The sequence below is a fragment of the Cryptotermes secundus genome, unplaced genomic scaffold, assembly GCF_002891405.2.
Source record: "Cryptotermes secundus unplaced genomic scaffold, Csec_1.0 scaffold7582, whole genome shotgun sequence".
Lineage (NCBI taxonomy): Eukaryota > Metazoa > Arthropoda > Insecta > Blattodea > Kalotermitidae > Cryptotermes > Cryptotermes secundus.
Window position 1 is genome coordinate 4615 of NW_019718389.1, and position 20430 is coordinate 25044.

Sequence of the window (20430 nt, forward strand, 5' to 3'; positions counted from 1 at the left end):
GCAATTGTGGCAGCACTGTTGTGCAAATGTACAGTATCTGAGGGCATAGAACAACAAGTGGTTCTTATTTATTATTACAAGATAAATATCTTTCTTCAAGCTGCTAATAAGGTTGAGCCAGTAAGTCAGCCAGAGAAGCATCCATGAAGTGAGGAATGACACAGGTGACAGAAATGTAGACCTGTGTGAGCCATACCCAGTGCATGAGATTTATATAACAGCTTTCAAATTGACGTATCTGCAGTGTGTTGAGTTGATCTATTCAGTATCAAGACAACCATCTCCATGTTTCAGGCCCAGAAGTGAGTGCAGCTGACAGTCCTGCACCAAAGTATTCAGTGGAAACATTGGCCATGGCAGTTGTTGCAGGCTCAGTAGCTGCCCTTATGGTTGGCTTTGTGACAGGATACTTCTGCGGGAGAAAGTGTCACAAAGAGGAAGAGGATAACTTGCCATACCCAGACACTGAATATGAATATTTTGAACAACGGCAGACCGTTAACAGGTAACGTATTTATTTCCTACTGTGCCTAGCAAACCTTTCAATTTTGTCATCTACTTACCACAGTGGCAGGGCTTAGCAAAAAATGAGAAGGGAAGATGGATTTTTAATGGTGAATAGGTATCAATTCTGGAAGGCCGTCATTGCAAGTTATTCCAAGGTACTATCCCAGAGTTCACCTGGATAGATTGAGGAAGACCCCATAATACTGAATTTAAGAGGTAGTATGTTCTTCTGTTACATAAGCTTAGGTTTACATTAGGGACATTTTAAATGTTATTCCTGTATTAAAAATTATAGGTATATCAGTCAACAGTTATTAAAATGTAAAACTTATGTACTATATTTGTTCACATAAGTTGTGCAGCATAATACAGAAAAAAGTCAGAAAGAATTAATACTCATTTCTACTCTTAATAAAATTTTGATCCTGTTTAATTTTTGCAAAAAATGCAAAGAACATTAAACGCATTATGGCAATATGCTATGAAGAACTTGGTTCATATTTTTTTAAAAAACTGTGTTGGTCTAAATTTTGTTAAAGGGTAGTGTCTTCCCAATATAAATCAAGGAATCATATGGTAAAGTACACAGGCATGAACTTCCATAGAGTATGGTCACATTGCTTTCAACTTTAATTGCATTTTATGCTAAAATTATGTCAGTAAAATTTTTATGAAGGAACATTTTCATATTAGTGTTTATCAGGGCATCAAGGAATCACATGGTGGGGTCTGTAGGCATGAATGTCCATAAAACTGGTGCTGTATCACATGGAACTATAGTTTCCTCAATCTGATATATAAAATTATACTACAGGGAGTCATGATCACATATTTTGTGAACCACAATTTTCAAACATGATTTTTTTGGGTCAGAAAGTATGTGAAGTATGTAGATACCATAAGTAATTAAAATTACAATTCCACGTAACAAACGTGTTCAAATAAGATACTGAATTTGATTTGTTTCATTCTGGTCCGTCACAGTAACTGACAGTCACACTGGATGGAATTGTTTTATCTTTTATAAGATACTGAAAGTTGCGTTTTTATGACTAGTAAAATTCTTATATATTTTTATGAATTCTTTATTGCCTCAATTTGAATTGTGTGCCTCTTGAATACAAGTTTGGAGTGCTACAATTACTGCTACACCAATTTGTTCAGTGGCATGACTTTCTAATTCTTCTTGAGTGTGTGTTACCTTTGTATGTCTTTGATCAATTTCTATAGATCACAGGTTTTCAAATATTTTTTTGAATATTCTTAGATTATATTATTAGGGGAAGCTTATATTCAATGGAGTTAGGGTTTAAGTGCATAGTTGTTACTATGAAAGCGAGTTTTTTCACAAGGTCTTATTTATACCAAATCAATAATACTATTAATAACAATCCATTTGAAATATTTAAAGAACTTTGCATATTAGGTACTACTTAATGGGTCACATTTGCTTTGATACCTGGAAGGCTATTGTTTGTATGTTTCTTCATGTAGCCTGTATCCTAACAGCTTCTTTTTTCATACAGCCGCCTAGCTCCTGAGCCTAAACTTCTACCCCAGGAGGAGGTAACATATGCAGAGCCTGTTTTAGTACCAGCTCCTGGCCCCAACAAACTTAATTCACCAAAGAGCACATTGAGGAAAGCTCATAATGCCAACCATGCTGCTGAGACATTATTCCAGTTTGCTGACAATTACACGCCTCCACCCCGGGATCCATATGCACATCAACGTGGTCGTGACAACTTTGGTACACTGCGCTCTCATCAGGGAGATGGCTACCGTAGTGGCCGTGCACCCCCAGGTTCTGGGATTGTGAGTGATGGCTTTGGCACTGCCCGTAGTGCCAAAAAGGTGTACCTCTGAGAGGCAGGGGAGGAAGGGAGGGGGCATCGTAGCCTGACACGCCCACCACGCAACCGGGCAGGCACCGGGGGGGCGAGGCACAGACAGCAGGCAGGGAGTGGTGCTGGGACCTTGGGTGGGTCACATCCTCTGGCCACAGCCACCCCCCCTTCCAGCTCGTCGTCATCACCCTCACCCCCTTCCTCCTCCCCTTCTCCCCCTCTTGTCTCAATGCATTCCATGACAATGGGTGGCAGTCCACCACCACCATGCAGCTACATCTACAGAACTTAGCACGTAAGAGAATTGGCTCCGAAGAGTTTCGTCACATTGATGTTGTGCTCCAGTGCATGGCTTCCAGCATCTTGTAGCACTGGCTGGCTGGTGGAGAGAACAAGGGTACACTGAGGGAGAGGTGGCCTTTGGTTGGAAGATCAAAGGACTGCTGTGGGTGCTGAACAATTATTCTAAGCTCTGGAAACATGAAAGATATTTACTACATTGTCATAGTGAAATACGAAACAACACATACATAGTACGAGGTCATTAGAATGTGTGGTTATGAAAGCTACATGCGTTTTAAATATAAACTCTGTATCACTTTTTTTTTGTTTGTTTTCTTTTAGCTAGCAGTTATAAATAAGATTATAGTGAAACCAGGTTACAGATACCAAGGTAATTTAATTTGTAATGGACTGTGACATCTGAGACTGTGCATTGTGTTTGCTGTCAAGAAAATATGAAGTGGAAACAGTTTCCTTTGATGCTGAGAATTGTAAATTCAGAATACTTCAGCATCAGTGTTTGCTTTTCCTATTTGGCAAAGCTGTCAGCTGAAACACCTTAATATTTATTATTATATTACCATTCGATTGTTCTTCTATGCATAATATATCTTCTCACTATGCTTGTTTATAAAGAGATGCCTCTTTATGTGATTTTTTAAAAGAGGTTCCTTTCAAATTGGAAAAATTTATTTTAAAAATGTATTTTATCCAGTTAGACATCAGGTATCTATTTCTCAATTTATAAGCCTGTGAATGAAATGTTTATGAATATTATTATGTACCCAGCTTAGTTTTGCTGATGTGTAAATAATATACATACACAGAATGAAATCATTAAATGAAATATTGGTGTTTTTGGTATCTGTATAGTTGTGATTGCACAGGTCTGGTTTATAGTAGTGATACAAGGAGGAAACAGAATATTGGCAGCTAATTACATTAATTAAGAGCAAGACTGAAATAAGTCTACATTTTACACATACCAGCCAACTATGTCTTTATTTGTTTATCCAAGCCAATAGATTATGAGTAGATACCCAGTTCTTAAAAACAGTACAAATTTCACAAAGAAAGAAAAATGGTGAAGATACTTTTTGACTCTTTAAGAAGTTAAATTCAGCAACTTTCTTGATAACAAAGTGTGAATGAGTTTGTGAGTGGAGTGAAGTGTAGGAGATAAGTGACTTATTTTTCTTTTTGTACTCAGGCTTTATACCAAAGAAAAAAAACAGACTGCACTGTTGATGCTTGTGTGCATTAAGTGATAATGATATGAGAAACTTCCACACATTCAATGAGAGCTGTTCCAGGAGGTTCAGTTTTGTACCTACAATTCGTCCCCTACTGTCAGACATCTGAATATCACCTGAAATCACATGCAGCGCATTGATTTTGAAGATGGAGAAGGTAAAAGAGTAGCCCATTATTCTGAGGAAGTAAAATGTGAAAATAATTATATGTATTTCACCTTAATCACTATCACAAGAAAATATAGTTGAGGTACTAAGATGATGATCTTTACAGTTGAGATGTGTTAAATTAATATAAATAGCGCCAGTGTGAAGAAAGCATGCAACATAGCAAGGGCTTTGCAGTTTGTTCCTTAGTCATCTGCAAATAATGTACAAAACCAGTCTTACATAGAATAAAACTTGTGCACATTTTAATGGTATGCAAGTTAAAGAAGGAAATTTTAATGCCATTTTGATCCTTGTATTCATGTATGGAATATTATATTTGACTGAGCAGTTATACTGATATTAAAATTATATGATTTATACACTGTATACTGAGCAAGAATTTTGCAAGTTTTTAATTCATTCAATAGGGATTGATTATTTTAGAATTCTGTTTTCATAGTTGCTACCTTTTTACCTTATTTACACCAGAAACTAAACTGGACACAATATATAAACATTGTTTTCTCATAAGAGTGCACTGTGACCAAGCACTGTGCTTTGAAACAAAGAAACCATGAAATGTTTCAAACATTTTCTCATCAAAACATTTGAGTTAAGATAATACAATACCAATTTACTTGTGCCTGGTTTTCTGTCTCTGTTTGAATTTGCAGCCTTTAGAGTACTGTATGTTCCATAGCAAGTTTTAATTTCTTTATAGTTTTAAAATAACACTTATATTTTTATCATACTAGAAGAAGTACAGTAAGCCACATTATATGAGGCCGGTACAAAATTAATTTACATTTTATGTTATGTTCTTCACCGTGTAGGCCTGAGTTCAGTCCCTGTTGACTTCATATGTTATTTGTGGTGAATGAAGTGGTACTGGAGCAGGTTTCACTCTTACTTCCTTCAGTTTTTTCCAGCTAATCCTCATTCAACCATTGCTCTACACCCATCAGTCACTACCCCTGAGTTATGTTATAGCCATAATGAGACAACAAATTATCAGTCCTTAAGTCTGGGAATTCATCTCTGACCTGGTACTTGGCTGGTTACAGAATTAGACCTTTTTTATTATGAGATTGACACAGGAAGAAGAGGCATAATTAAAGTAACTGCAGTGTGAACGAAAGGCAAAAGGGAATGTACATTGTAGAGAAGGGGGTAATCCATAGCTGTTGTAGCTTCAGAAAATATATGGTACAATTAACACGTTTACTGCCACAGCAGTCATGTCTGCTGCAGCACATTTGCCTTACTACCACAGAAGCCACTGGTGTCCACTCTTACTTGCTGACATTTGGCCGCATTCCACTGCGCCTGTCCAACATCTGAGGACATCTCTTGTGTTTATGTCTGCTGTGGCCTGCAGATGTCTTGTGTGAGCATTGGTTTCTGGGATATATTTTATAATTGAGCAAAAGTGGCACGAGCATTAGAAGACTGCCTGTATGATATAATTATTATTAGTATAGACATGATCCAAATATCAGCACAGTGAATGTGAATATCGAGTCAAGGCTTTAAAAATTCATAGGATATATGATATATACAGTAAGGACATGCTACACAGCAATATTTCTGAAAGAACAACAAAATAGACACTAATGCATTAACATTTTGTTTATTTGTAGCTCATGCAACAGGATGTATACTATGAAGATTTTAATAATTCAGTCTCCCCTTTGTTGAAATGTATATTTACAATTTTACATGAAAATGATTGTAATTTGGGTCTTTTATTTCACATTACTCGATATGAATACAGATAATCATGGTTCAGCAGCCCCTTGACAATATTTTCCATGGATTTTTTAATTTAAACATGTTCATTTCTTATTTTCTTGTAAAGGAAGTGTGCATTGACAACTGCTATGCCTAAGACTATTTCCACTGCTAGTTTTCTGTACCATATGACTGACTATCAGATATTTGTTGAACAACTAGACATCTGATCCAAGAGATCAATTGAAGATTGCAAGAATCATAGTCATTGATAGCTTGTGGTTTGGTACTCTTTCGCTGCACATGATGACTGTGACTATCTCATTTGAATGGCAAGTGCTAAGGAGTGTGACATCTCTTTTGTCCTACCATTTCACTACCTTAATTCTCCAGTTGCTTTCCATTGATACCAAATTAAACTATTTCAATTTTGCACTGATAACTTCACATGGAGTTAGTTTTCACTTTGTATGTTATGTGCCAAGAAGATGCATCACAATCAAGAACTTTTCTGGCAAGTACCACAGTTGTGTAAGTTTCCCTTCCACATTGTAGTAGAAATTTAAAAAGTTTCAATACCATGTTTGTCGGGACAGATGCTGTGGCATTTCTGCATCCTGTTGCATTGACACATCACTCGTCCACTTGTTTCCATCTCTAATGCAACATAAACTTTTATTTTAAAAAGTCATTACAGTCATATTTAAATTTCCAAAATGTCATTAATATCTTATTTTATTTCACTGTCACACCATGTTTTGGCCCTATAAGGCCATCTTCTGGCAACTGATTGATTGAAACCGCCGTACTGTATCAGCTCCTATGCCAATACATTACATGCTACTACTGCAAGTTGTCATTTGAGAATGTATGTGCACACATCACTCATGCTACTTTCGTATTGCGGCGTCCACGCTGTGTTCCCTATGTGTGTAGCTCTCCCTAAATGGGCATGTATCCCTTGTAATGTTCTATACATGGGATACACACCAGCTGCATCTAATATCCTTGAAAGTGCGGTAAATTGAGGCAAAACCCACAAAGTATAGATTTATACTGTTGAGAAGTTGTGCTCAGGCCAGGTAAGTTACCAATGTGTGCTCTAATAAAAAAATTATTCCAAATTACACAATTATTGATATTTTTAAAAATGAAATGCCAGTTTGGCCTGAGAGGAACAAATTTCAGACTTTGGTATGGCAGTCAGTGTGTTAAAACGATGAAAAATAAATTATATATTTGTAGATGGTGCCAAAGAATTTGTTTTCTGCCAGCAGATTGTGCAGTCTTAAGCAGTACTTAAACCAAGCCTAATTAAACTTAACATGGTTACCAACTATGCTACAGTCTCATACAAATATTAGCAAATCTCCAGTTATTGTAAATGTGTTGATTCTTGAAGTCAGGGTTTCAGATTTCTCACAGAAGAAGTATGTCAAATATCCTGCTGCACATGATTCCAGTGGGTTATGTAGTAATATCTGATAGAATACAGTCACATGTTCCACTAAATAAAAATTATGAACATGCAAAATGCAACATAAAAAGATCACATTTTCTGATATGTTGTGTGGGCCTTTCTTCTGCCATGTCCTATGTGACTAAAGTTGCTTCTACTGCCATGTGGTTCTCCTCTCTCTGTGCTGGTAGACTGATACTGTCTACCAGTTACAGCATAATTGTTGGTTGTGACTGATGAAGCTTTATTCCTACTGTTGCTCATTATAGCTGTTTGCTATTGAGATCTTCTCAATACACTAAATATACAGAAGTAAATCTGGGGGTGTCTGATACTTCTAGGTGTTTGATTTATATTTCCTGATTCACACAAAAGGTTAAAATAAGTAGGGCAGATTCTCAGGAAATGGAGTGTCGGTTGTGTTGTATGATTAAACCAGTACAAGAGAGATGCTCAGATCTCAGTGCAGTCCTCATTACTCAGCTGCTGTACATCAGTTAGGCCTATACCAATAGAGTGTTATGTGCCCAAGATTATTTTGATCCAACCATAGCCCTGACTCAAGTTTGTCATATTTACCTCAGTCCCTCCAGTTTAGTATCTTAAATTAGGGCTTGACAACTTCTTTCCTATCCTTTCTAATCAGTTATTTACTGGTCTTCCTGTCATTTGATAAAAATTGAAAGAGTTGTTAAATAAGTCATAGGCAAAAGATAAAACCATAGACATGCAAAGTGTAATTTGTAACAAAATGTTATAATTATTAGTTGATTTTCTGTATCTGCATTATAAACTCAGAAAGACACTTATTTATTACATTAACAAAAATAGGAAGAAACGAAGAGTAATGAACTGGAGACAAGACTTCACAAATTCTTAATTCTAGCACAAGGCCATCTTCATGACATGGATAATTTTACTCTGTAAAATTAGAAAATGTAAGGAAAACTGCAATGCCTATTGTAAGAATTGAACTTGCATTATTTAGTCATACACATGACCTTACTCTGTGAAGAACATGCATATTCCACATTCATTTAAAGTCTGCAAAATTGTGGTGGCGCTACATCCAGGAGGTTGCATGCTTTCTCATGTGCAATTATTTGTGGTCAGAAATATGAAATATTAAATAAATGCTTATGATTTCAACACTGAAGAATCGTATAAATTATTGTCCAAATAAAGGCAGTTGAACCCATCAAGAAGCATTGGTTTCCATGCTACATGGTGTAATGTTGATTCACATGAGTAACATGTCTGTGAACAGCTGATAGTTATTTTTTTGTACATTAAGAAAATTGATACAGACAAGTGTTCTTCATACAATACATTAAGCTAGAGGAAATTTTTTGTAAACTAGCTTTGCATTTTGCACAAAGATAGTAAAAACTTTTATTTACTTATTATGTAATATTACACTATATATAGTTCTAAAATTTCTTCTGAACTGTATTGTGCTGGTATGTGTTACGACTCCATTTTATTTTGGTAAAGGCATGTGATTTGTAAATATAAGTGAAATAACTTAAGAGTGTCAAGACATAGGAGAGATTATTTTGTCATTCTGATTTTTAAGTGATGAATTTGAACATTCTGTTACATAGTGATGTTTTAAAGCTAAAACATTGTATAGATATTAAAAGTTTTTAAATATGCTTCTTCCCAAATGCAGGGCCAGCTAAGCTATTTTGTACTGTAAAATACAAGTTTTATAATGTGAAAATGTAGAGGCATAAGAGCCAAGAGCTGTAGCTGAACTGTTTCTCCTGTTTGCCAACATTTGTGGCAGACAGATCTGAGGTTAGTCACATATTGTCTCTTAAGAAATAAGTGCCGACAGAAAATATTGTTCCCCATAAGTCATTGCAAAGTTGTCAAGTACGTACTATGTGCAATTATTATACATTATTCTAATGTGCATTAAGTCCGAACAAGTTTACGATTTTTAACCATGTCTAGCTAACAAGCCTCGATATCTTGCTATCCCATTGCGTGATGCGTGTATATATGGCATATTTTTCATTTTATGTTGGATCACCACCTTTATTTGCTCTTTGTGTCTTTGTCATGGATGTGATTAACCAGACACTTGATACTAACTTCGTTATTGCACACTTTCTTAGCCATACTGCCCTTCCAGAAAATGTTGCTCTATGATAGTAATATTACAAACAAGATGTCAGGCCTTGTAGTTTAGGCATGGGGTATTTAGATAAGACATGTGTCATCACTATAAAACACACATCACGTTGTTATACTAGAAATTATCTTGCATTTTAGAGTAGATATTTTGGAAAATGATTCCAGACATCAGTGATTTGGAGAAAACTATATTGTACTAATTATTAAGTCTTCAGCAATTCTGTGCATTAATGTGTATGCCATCTTTAAAGAAACTGTACTGAGAGTGAAGTGAAAGATTTTATTCTCCCCCATTCATCAATCACCATATCTATGCTACTGGAATGTTCTATGTGAGACAAGAGGAAGGAGGGAAGGGCTATTGTACTATACATCTGCAAAGCATAGTCAGCATTTCTCAACTTGTCATACCCCAGGCAGAGGAAATAAACCTTAACATTTAACTGCTTGGGCAGGTTCACGACGCTCTGATGTGAAAGTCGCCTTTGAATTGTTATTTTGAAATTGGTACAATTCAGATACATATAGGCCTATGGATACTACTACCGATGCAGGATTTTAAATTATTTTTCCAGCTTTTATAAAAGAGCTGTCATTGTTAGGCTTATTGTGCCTGTAGGATCATCCTTTCTTATCATTCTTGCTGAAAGGTGCATGGATATGGAACATGACTAACATTAACTCCCATCTTGTTGTACGAGTATATGGTGCATTGCAGATCTCATTAGAACATTTTGTAAGAGAAATCAGGATGTAGAAAGCTAATATGCCAAGTTATTTTGGAAATGTGCAAGTCCAATTATTTGCAGCATTCAAAATGACTAATAGAAAAGAGTAGTGTTAGGCATTGTGAGGTTCTCAAGTAGTTTTTGTTAAGTGCCATGACTGCATTTAGTGCCATCTGTTAAACTATTTTGAAGAAAAAAATATGCTGATGTGATTGTAACCTCAGTCACCCTAGTACTGATTCTGTTTCTGTGAATGTTAACATGGAACTAATATATAATACTGCCTATGTAACTGCAGTGTCAACTGTACAATTTTCTTTTGTAAACATAATGTACTGAACCAGTAATTAACAATAAATGAATTTGATTAGGTAAGTTAATAAGTATTGTATAGAAAGAAATACAGAAAATCCCATTCAAATAATGAGGGTTTCACACACTCTATAGCGCCATGCAACACAGTCCATTTCATGTCAAATCAAGAACAAAATAGGAACCTGGTAAAGGGTATGTGTATAACAGCAAGATTCCACACACATTATGTTCAGTCAGCAAACTTTTGTGATTCCTAAGAATTTTCAGGCCGAAAGAAATAGTTTTTATTGTTTGCAGTGGTTTAAATATTTATGTTTAAAGAAGGAAACTTGATAAAATTATACTATATCTGTTCCTTTCCATGGGATTTTGTCTTTGGTAACTACGTTTTTTTTTGTGCAAACTATAACTTATTTTCAATACCCCATCCAAAATTCTTTCTATTTTATATATCAAAATGGGACATATACCAGATCACTGGACTTTGTCCTGTTGTACACTGTTATGTTTAGGTTTCTGTTGTTCAATTATTATCTTTTAATCTCACAGAGAAATGAGTAGAATTATAGATTTATGTAACAACAAACCTTCCATCACAGGAGTTAGGTTCCTTGAGAACAACAGGGTTAGGTAGATATTTCTTGAACAAACATGATACCTTATTGGTTAGGTGGGGATACAGTTGCATGAAGTGTCCCTTTAATATCTATATTTTACACACAAATGAATGACTGTACCTATACTGCTTTAAGTGTCATCAGGAGCTGCAGGGTTCATAGGTATGATTACATTGTTGCAGATATTATGAGCATAATAAGACTTAAATATCTTGATAACTCCTTGGTCCATAGATTGTAGGACATCGTGTTAGGAGATAAAAACATTACCTCAACCTTCTGATTGAATTGCAGTGTTCCAGGGGCAGACTGTGTGTATTAAAATTTTCCATATTTGGCAAATAAAAATTCACATTTTTTTTTCATATGTAACCAAATCTCGGTTGGCCAAATACATGTTGGGAAAATGGTGAAGTGTGTGCTAATCTACCATTATTGTTTATCATATATATGTAAAGAGAATAGACAAAAATGGAGATTATCAGATTCATGAGGATAGTGGGATACGCAGTCTCGGACTATAGAAGAAATGAAGAAATTATAACAGAACTACAGATTTCACAATAAAAAAATTTATAGCATGCAGAAGCAATTTGGAAGAAAGTTTTGACAAGATGAGCTCTAATGAATTTCGAAAGAGACTCCATAATATTAACTGAACGAAAACGTAATTCAGGAAGACCTCTGAAATGATTGTTATATCTGTAGTAGGTCTCAGAAGGTATGGAGATGGAAAGGATGTTGAAGACATATCTCTAGTTATTATAAAAATAAAATGAAGGGCAAAAATGGTTTGAGCTGAAAGATGACAGGAATATCATCCGAGTTTTTAATATATGATATGTAGGAACTATGCTATTGTTAACACAACAAATATTTCAGTATTACATTTAGATCTGTTTTAATAAATTTAATTTTTAATATTTTGTCTTAGTTCTTGCAGATGATTTGTGCTGTGCTTGGCTTACATAGCTTATCTGGTGGTGGTATAGGTCGTATAGGTGTCCAGAGGAAGCAGTGAGTCAGGGACTCAAGTGAGTAAGGTTGAGTGAGAGTCAGAATTTCTTGTGATTCATGTTGTTTGAAGAGTGAATTCTTATGTTGATAGTGAGTGAGTGATTGAGTTAGAGGAGAGAATTTCTTATGTACTATGTTGTTTGAAACTGATTACAAGCTAGACTAATGAGCTGCCTAACATTGCAAGTACAGTGTTCTGCCCGGATAGGGGGCAGTGACTGTACTCACCCCCTATCGGACGTCCGTGGATATCACTTAACCTATACTGTGGAAAAACATGCTTCACTAGGAGGGTCACAAAAACTCGAGTTCTCCAAACAACAACAAAAATGGAATATATAATCAAATTAAAACACTTATACACCTCTAGATTCTAAAAACACATTAACCCACCAAAATAACTTAAACCAGAAGTTCTAATAAGCCATCAGTGACCCGACCACAGGCAAGTACTCACACGCGCTAAGCATGATGCACATGAAGAACACCGGCGCCATCCCAAGGTTTTCCACAGGCACACTTTGCTTTACTCATTCGTTTCTGGCAACTGCTAGAAACAGAGTGCCTGAAACGGCCTGTTTTCTCAATTCAAAGATTCAGCTTTTTCCCAAGTCACGAAAGCTGCGCGTGCAAAATCCCTGAGGTCGGCATCTTGCCGGACATGCCTTGTCGCGCTAAGCAAAACCTGACCGGGTCTTTCCACTGATGCTTGAACAGTCTTTTCTAAAAACAATTCGATCGACTGCCAAGGAATACGAAGAGTCAGCCGCGGTTCTGTCTCCTTGCCTTCCGGCCAGCCATCTAACATTTCAACCTAAGCACACAATTTTACAAAAATTATACTTAATAACTAATGAAATGGGCTCAACACTGCCCCCACATAAAATGGAAATATTAACTCCAACGAGTTGAGGTTTTCATCCAGACCTCTTACCACCTTGACTCACTTGGTCCATTGCATCTCACATCCACCTCTCCGATTTCTCAAACACAACGAACATCAAGCTGTAACCACGTGAATGCTTACAAAGACAGTTAGCTACTATATCACAACAAAAATAGTAAAGACAATACTCAGACAGTATATGCGGAGTATGCAGAAAGAAAATACAAATTTAAACAGTGGCAAAGTTCATGGGTGAGTCCTTTATTCTGGGCCTCTGCGTGTGGTCGTTCTCGCTCAGTTCAGGAGCTGAAATCTTCCGGGCTGAGCGAAGTACGTTCGTTCAGCGGCCTCTGGCTGGGCAGCTGGAGCTGGTCCGGATACCGTTTCTGCCTCCGCCCCAAGTGACGCAGCGGAATGTGACGCCGTGTCCTCCACATTCTCATTGGGAGTTTCGACAGAGCCAAAGCGATTGGTCACCCCTGAGTCCATAGCTGGGACTCTGCGTGCGGCCGGTCAATTTGCTGTCTGGGACGCATATGGTCGTTGGTCAGTGGTACATGGGAGAACTCTCCGGATCAGGAGGGTTATAGGACGTCGCCAGTATTTAAGGGTGAGGACCACAAATGGCAGGCCAATGCTAAAGGCGAACAGCATATACAACCAAGTTACTTGACTCGTCATAGCCCCATCAGTAGACACGGTGTCCAGGAGATTTCTCAGCTCAACATAGGGCTGTTGGTTGATGTGCGAACTCTGTCGCGCGACGGTCTCCAGGGCCGCAAGTGCACGGCGTGTCCGCAACTCATCGTGCGTGATTTGGCGCCATTCCTCAGGCGACATCAGTTCGGGCAGGTGTGGGGGTAGAACCTGGTTGCTGGTGAGCAACACATTCGTATAGCCATCTGACACCGGCAACAGAATAAAGGCCTCAGAATAAAACTGACAATGAATATCATCCATTAGTATGCCCGTGTGAGATAATTCAATATTAAAACTTTGGGTGGTGCCATTCCCTTTACATGTCTTCGTAACAATAGTTGGCGAGGGCAGACTATAAATCCAAAAAGGGCGAAATCCTTTCGCCTGAAGCCATACGGGGTTAAATTTTTCATTTAAAATAACCTTCCGGCAAAATTTATGTGCAAAATCTGTCTGGCCGAAGTATAAAGCCGAAACGCAAGTCGCTTGATTCTTATGTATAAACGGAAAAGTGGCTTCACAAATAGTAACTGACCCCTTCCTACATTGTTGCAAGTCTGCCGTCGCCAGGGGGGAGTAGTACTGCCTGTTTTCGGTCACTGCTAAATAAGGTGCTTCTGGTTCAATTTGAATGTGTCTTCCCAATACATCTGAATAGGTTGGTAAAGGAACACTCTTAAAAAGGGTCATAACTCGGTCGGCCCCTCTCAGCGGGATGCGTACTATGAGCCGAATGGTCGTAGCGGTAGCGTATGCCTGCACAGTCGCAACCTCATAGTACACATACATATTTTCCACAGTAAAACCGGCTATTAGCGAAACATCCTGCGGCAATCTCAAAGCAACTTCTTGTAAAATTTTGGATAAGTTATGCGGAGGAATCAGAACTGAAGATAGCCTTCCAGCGGCGCTGATTTCTAACCCCTCTTGCAGTTGTATGACCGATTGCTGTAACTGCATCACCGTAAATTCCAATTCGCGCATGACGCGTGAAACATTTGCCTGAAAATTTATCAATGTTTTCAAGTTCTGAATTTCGTCCTCAACAGATTTCTGATAAGTAAGAGCGTTAGTAATCACACTCTTAAGAACGCGAGTCACGGTTGCCAATCCCATAGCATTTTCGGAAATGGCATCATCTATGGATTTAAGATAAGTTAATTGCGTTTGAATGGCGTGAATCACTTCCCCTTTCCTTGCTTTTATGTGCACCTACATCTGTAAGTAAACAAAAAGTTAATTGTCTAAGTAACAAAACAATTCATAATTTAAATTTTCCTCCCAGGGAGTGGTCGCAAGTTATATCGAGGGGGTTGCTCAGTGCCTTCCTCGTGTTCCGGGACGTTCCCTGTTTCGGGTAATCCGCTCGGGCGGGGCTCGGCGTCTGTTTCCTCGGGGTCACTACCTTCACCCTCTCTTTCTGTCGGGGTCCCATCGGACGCTACTGTGTCTTCCCCTTGCCTACTCCGTAACCAGTACCTAGCCCCCGTTTCCCTTCCGGTGTCGGGTGTCTTGTCGGTGGCTCTCTGAACCTCCTGATGTCTACTTGGTTCCCAGGTGGGGTCCTGACTTCGATCCTCGGTCCTCTCGCCTTTCAAAGTGGTTGGCGTTAAGTCGAAGCTACCATCATCCTCCACGTGATCATGGGAGGCAAGTGGAGTTATTCCCTCGTCATTCGCCTCGTCCTGACCTCCGTCTCTTTCCTGAACCCTTAACGGGATATCCCTTGTCCCACTTGGCGCGGGGACAGTTTTCACGCAACATTTCTTCATTTTGTTAACATTTACCACCAGCTCCTTCCTTTGGGATACTCGCACAAGATAATTCAAATCGGACAATCTACGTACCACCTCGTAAGGGCCCCTCCACCTAAGCCTAAATTTTGGACAACCACGTTTGACCTTGCTCATCTGACGAAGATAAACCATTTCACCGGGTTGAAAAATAACTAATCTCGTTCCCTTATCATACCATTCCTTCTGCCTCTCTCTGCCCACCTTATTATTTTCCCTTACAACACGGTACGCCTCCTCGAGGCGGTCAGCCAAAGTGTCAATGTGGTCCTGAATCAAACTACGGTTATCTTTCGGTTCCCCCTTTAAAAATTTTCCAGTAGTGAGGTCATCCTCCATGGGAAGGCGCATCTGACGTCCGTGTAGCAAGTAAAACGGACTGTATCGAGTAATGGAATGAGGAATGGCCCTATGGGCCATCAGGGCGTAGTTCACGAACTCATCCCAGTCATTCCCATACTTATTTACATAGTGGCTCATGGTTTGGTTGAGTCCCAGATGAAATTTCTCAACCTTGCCTTGCATCTGCGGATTGAACGCAGTGGAGTTAATTCTTTTCACCTGCAGCAGCTTGCACATCTCCTGGAAAAGTTCCGACATGAAGTTGGATCCTTTATCCGATGATAGAGACTGAGGACAACCCAACCGTGAAAATATCTCCGTAACAAGAGCCCGTGCAACTGTCGGAGCGTCTTGCCGTGGTATGGGGATAGCTTCCGGATAACGGCTAAAGTGGTCTATGAAAGTAAGAAGGTACCGATTTCCCCTCTTTGTTTCTGGATAAGGGCCACATATATCTATAGAGGTCATTTCGAATGGGGAAGTCGTCTCAGGTAACTCTCCCAAGGGTGCAGTGGGGTGTCGCCCTACCTTAAACTTGGCACACGATTCGCACTGCCTCACGTACGTTTCCACATCCCGGTCCATATTGGGCCAAAAGTAGTTAAGTTTAATTAAGTCTCGGGTCCGTTTCACTCCCTGATGCCCTGCAAACACCTTATCATGATGCATTTCGATAATGGGCTGTATCAAGTTATGAGGTACAACCAACTTTCCGTTTTCCAAATTTGGTCCCGCGTACAGAAGCCCATCGTCACTGATAAAGAATTTTGACCTCGTATCTGTGCTAATTTCATCCATTATTTCTTTACAATAAGGATCCTGTTGCTGTCCCGTGTAAACAGTCTCGCGAGTGAGGGTTTCGCCTGACTCAGCACTTTGACATCTCCGGCTTGCGGCTCCAGTAGCAACGGAAGCAATATGTCGCGATAGGCAGTCCGCATTTACATGCTTCTTGCCTGCCTTGTGTTCAATTTCAAAATCATATTCAGATAATTTGAGAACCCATCTAGTCAATCGGGCACAATGATGGTTCTTCACCGTGATCAGCCACTTAAGGGCGGCATGATCGGTAACAATTTTGAATTTTCTCCCATATAGAAAACACCTATGTATTTGTGTACCAAATACAACAGCTAGTAACTCCTTCTGAGTCGTACTGTAATTTCTTTCCGCAGCATTGAGCATACGGCTAGCAAAGCTGATAGGCCGTTCCTTCCCATTCTGCAGCTGACTCAAAATGGCAGAAATAGCATAATCAGAAGCATCTGTACTAAGAATAAATTGCTGATCAAACCGAGGGTGCGCCAGCACCGATTCGGATGTCAGGGCGGCCTTGAGATCATCGAAGGCCAGTTGCTGGGAATCTGTCCAAACAAACTTCTCGTCTTTTCTCGTTAGTTGTGTTAAGGGCCGACTCATGGCTGCGTAATTTCTTATAAAAGCCCTATAATATCCGGATAGGCCTAAAAATGAGCGGACATCTTTCACCGTTCTTGGCCGTGGGAATTCTCTGATGGCTGTAACTTTACTCGGGTCTGGCGCAACGCCGTTGCTATTAACAACATGACCGAGATATACCACCTCCGGAACTGCGAAAGTGCATTTGGCGACGCTTAATTTGAAATTCGCCTCTCGCACGCGTTCAAACACCAACTTCATTCGTCTCATGTGATCTTCAATCGTTTCACTGAACAGCAACAAGTCATCCAAATATACGAGTACCTCTACGTCACGCAACCCCACCAACATGGCATCCATGACGCGTTGAAATGTCGAAGGGGCGCCTGAAAGACCAAAGGCCATTTTCTCGTACCTAAAACTACCGAATGGGGTGACGAATCCGGTCTTATCCTTATCCTCCTCCCGTATAGGAATATTCCAATACGCGTTTTCGATGTCCAATAACGTGAAATATCTACTCCCCGCCATAAGTGAGAGGTTGCTCTTGATATCAGGTATGGGGTACACTGGTGTACTCGTCACTGAATTTAATCCTCGAAAATCGGTACAAAATCTATATTTTGGAATTCCGTCCGGTGATTTCTTGGGGACTAAAATCACTGGCGCCGCCCACGGCGAGGCGCAGGGAGTAATAACCCCTTTAGCCAACATCTCATCTAGCTGGCGTCTCATCTCCTCCCTTAATGCATAGGGTACACGATATGGGTTCTTCTTAATCGGCAGGGCGTCCCCTGTCCGAATCTCGTGATAGCCCTTCGTCGTAGTGGGTAGTACCCCTGTGCTGTCGTTACAAAATAAATCTAAATATTCTTCAAGCACTGGTAACAAGACTTGTTTCTCTTTTTCGGTCAAGTGATCTAACTTCTGCTCTAGTTTCTCCCTTACTTCCCTGAGTTCCTGAGCATCTCTTGTGCTAACGGAACTAACCCGGAAGTTCGCCGTTCCCTTCCTCCCCGGGTAGCGAAAATCAACTCCTGCTTGCTCGGGTGGAATCTCCCCCAGCGGCTCGGCCTGTCCCAAGCGTATATTCTTCCCCAACTCCAAATATTGACCACGGGTATTCAACACCTTTAATACGCAGTACCTAGGCCCGTTATCCTCTCGTACGGTCATGACCCTATCGAGCCTCTCACTCTTTCCACTGGTACCAGATTTCCTGTCATTTCCGCCTAGGCTTCGCATTTCCTCCAATTCTCCTGCAGTAAAAATCCGGCTCGCTACTCTAGCTACGTACGCACCCGGCGTACCTAATCCCAAGGGCTCAATTAATATCTCCCGGGGCAACTCCACCCCTTTACTCTTCTCTATTTTCCCTACTACCAGTCCCTCAGACAACGGGGGAATGACGATTGGCTCCTGAGCCACCACGTTCCAACAATCTATACAGGATCCTCCCGGGCTCAACCCTGGGGTAGGTACTTCAACCGGTCCACCCGACGGCGTCAACCTTGGGCTGGCCAAGCCCGCTGGTGACACCCTCTGTGTCGTCCGGCATTGGCGGTGGACTGGCGCACACCGCTCGACCGTCTGTCCTGATAATTGATGGTGTGTCCGTCCTAGGACTAGCGTGTCGGTTCGTAAATCGATACACGCCCCCATCCGTCTGAGGACATCAGCCCCTAGAACACCACTATATTCCGTATCCAGGGGGGCTATCAAAAACTCATGGGTAAACATCTTTTTCCCCACCCGAAATGTTATCAACTGCGCTCCTACTATTTTCAATTTAGCTCCCGTGATCCCTCTTGCGGCTGTCCGTGTAGCACGAATATCTGACGTATTAATTCCCGGCTTCATCACGCTCAGGCTGGCTCCTGAATCTACTAACACCTGGTGGAAACTTCCTTCTATTTCTATTTCTAGCAACAACTCTGGGCCAGTAATTCCTACGTGCGACCGACCTACCGTCGTGCACTCTATTGCTGGTTCGACGCTGGGGATCTGGACGTCGAACCCTGACCGTTTGGGTGCTGGGCAGCTCGAGAAAATTTTGGGCAGTCTCTGCGTCTATGCCCAAACTCATTACAATGGAAGCACTGGATGCCTGACGAGAGAGTGTCCTCAGGTGGGCCCCAAGGCCGCGCTGGTCCCCGAAAGCTTTGCCTGCCTGATCCGACCCTTCCTCTACCTCCTCGAGTGAGCAGAAGGTCGCGGGAGGGTGGGTCCCTCCGCCTAGAGCTCTGATCTCGCCACGACCTCCGACCTGACGTCATGGAGGGGGTTTCTTGTCGGCAATCCCTAGCATAATGCCCTCTTTTCCCGCAACGGAAACATTCAACGTCGCTCCTAGCGGTAAATACCTTCTTGACTCCTTCGGTTAGCTGTTTGTGTTTCTCCACGTTTTCTACTGTGACCGCTAACCTCACCGCCTGCTCCATCGTGCTGGGCATCTGAAATTGTACTTGTTGCCCCACTATGCCCCTAAGACCGTGAACATAGGCTGCCAACAATCTACGTTCCGCCTCCTCATTAATTATACGCTGGGTCCCTTCGTCGTTAACCTTCCTGATGGTTCTTTGACACATCTTCCTACAACGGTCACTGAACTCCTCCGCGCTTTCGTTCTTCCCCTGAACCGCGTCCTGTAGTCTAGTATAGTAATACTGGTCAGGGAGCTTGTCACTGAACCTCTCAATCAGTGCCTGCCTCAGAACTTCGTAGGAACATCCATCTCGACCTAGCTCTTCCCTTCCATTCAAGAACTGCAGGGCCAACCCTTGCAATTTAGCCTTAACAATGAAAGCTTTATCGTGGCTAGTCCACCCACTCACCTTGGCCAATGTCTCTATCTGCGTTAAAAACTCGTATACAGATCTCCCCTTACTTTCCCCCGTCCATTCCTTTATCCCGGCTACAAGTGAAACGTCCTTGCTCTGCCCTCTGTGGGTCTCCCCAATTCTGAGGGTTTCCAATTGAACCCGTAGTTCCTCCATCTGTGCTTGGAGAACCTCCATTTCCCCCACACGAGCCATGCTTCACGCCAAAGGGCCAACGTGTATCTACTGTAAGCTAAACTATGTTCGTAGGTGTCCCACAATTTCCTTTCAAAAGCAATTCTCACTCAAGTTCGACCACTCGCTGCTTAAATTTATAAACATATGCATCTTCCCCTAAAAATAATTTTAATTTAATTTTAATTTTAATTTTAATTTAATTTTAATTTAAAAATAAAATGAGTCACAGCGCCACGGCAAACATATT

The 20430-nt window shown here is 40.5% G+C and overlaps 2 protein-coding genes across 2 annotated transcripts; one reads left to right on the plus strand and one right to left on the minus strand.

Annotated features, from left to right (window-relative positions):
* Window positions 1-294: 294 nt before the first annotated feature.
* LOC111861352 (semaphorin-1A-like) lies at window positions 295-10474 on the plus strand (the record flags this gene model as incomplete). The annotated part of the gene is given in 2 exon segments (XM_023845838.2): window positions 295-505; window positions 2034-10474. Coding segments are annotated over 2 exon segments (551 nt in total), but the record flags the coding sequence as incomplete, so codon positions are not given.
* Window positions 10475-19121: 8647 nt separating this feature from the next.
* On the minus strand, window positions 19122-20216 carry LOC111861363. Its single transcript, XM_033750348.1, has 2 exons — window positions 19315-20216; window positions 19122-19230 (listed from the first exon to the last, which is right to left on the minus strand). Exons 1-2 carry the CDS (start codon window positions 20199-20201, stop codon window positions 19146-19148), a joined length of 972 nt encoding a protein of 323 aa, XP_033606239.1. The 5' UTR covers window positions 20202-20216; the 3' UTR covers window positions 19122-19145.
* Between the last annotated feature and the right edge of the window lie 214 nt (window positions 20217-20430).

Excerpts from the sequence above, each read along its gene's own strand:
- LOC111861363 (XM_033750348.1), bottom strand. The coding sequence starts at position 20,201 with ATGGCTCGTGTGGGGGAAATGGAGGTTCTCCAAGCACAGATGGAGGAA. Across the intron at positions 19,231-19,314 it reads AGGCAAAGCTTTCGGGGACC|AGACTGCCCAAAATTTTCTC; the intron begins AGCGCGGCCTTG and ends GCATAGACGCAG.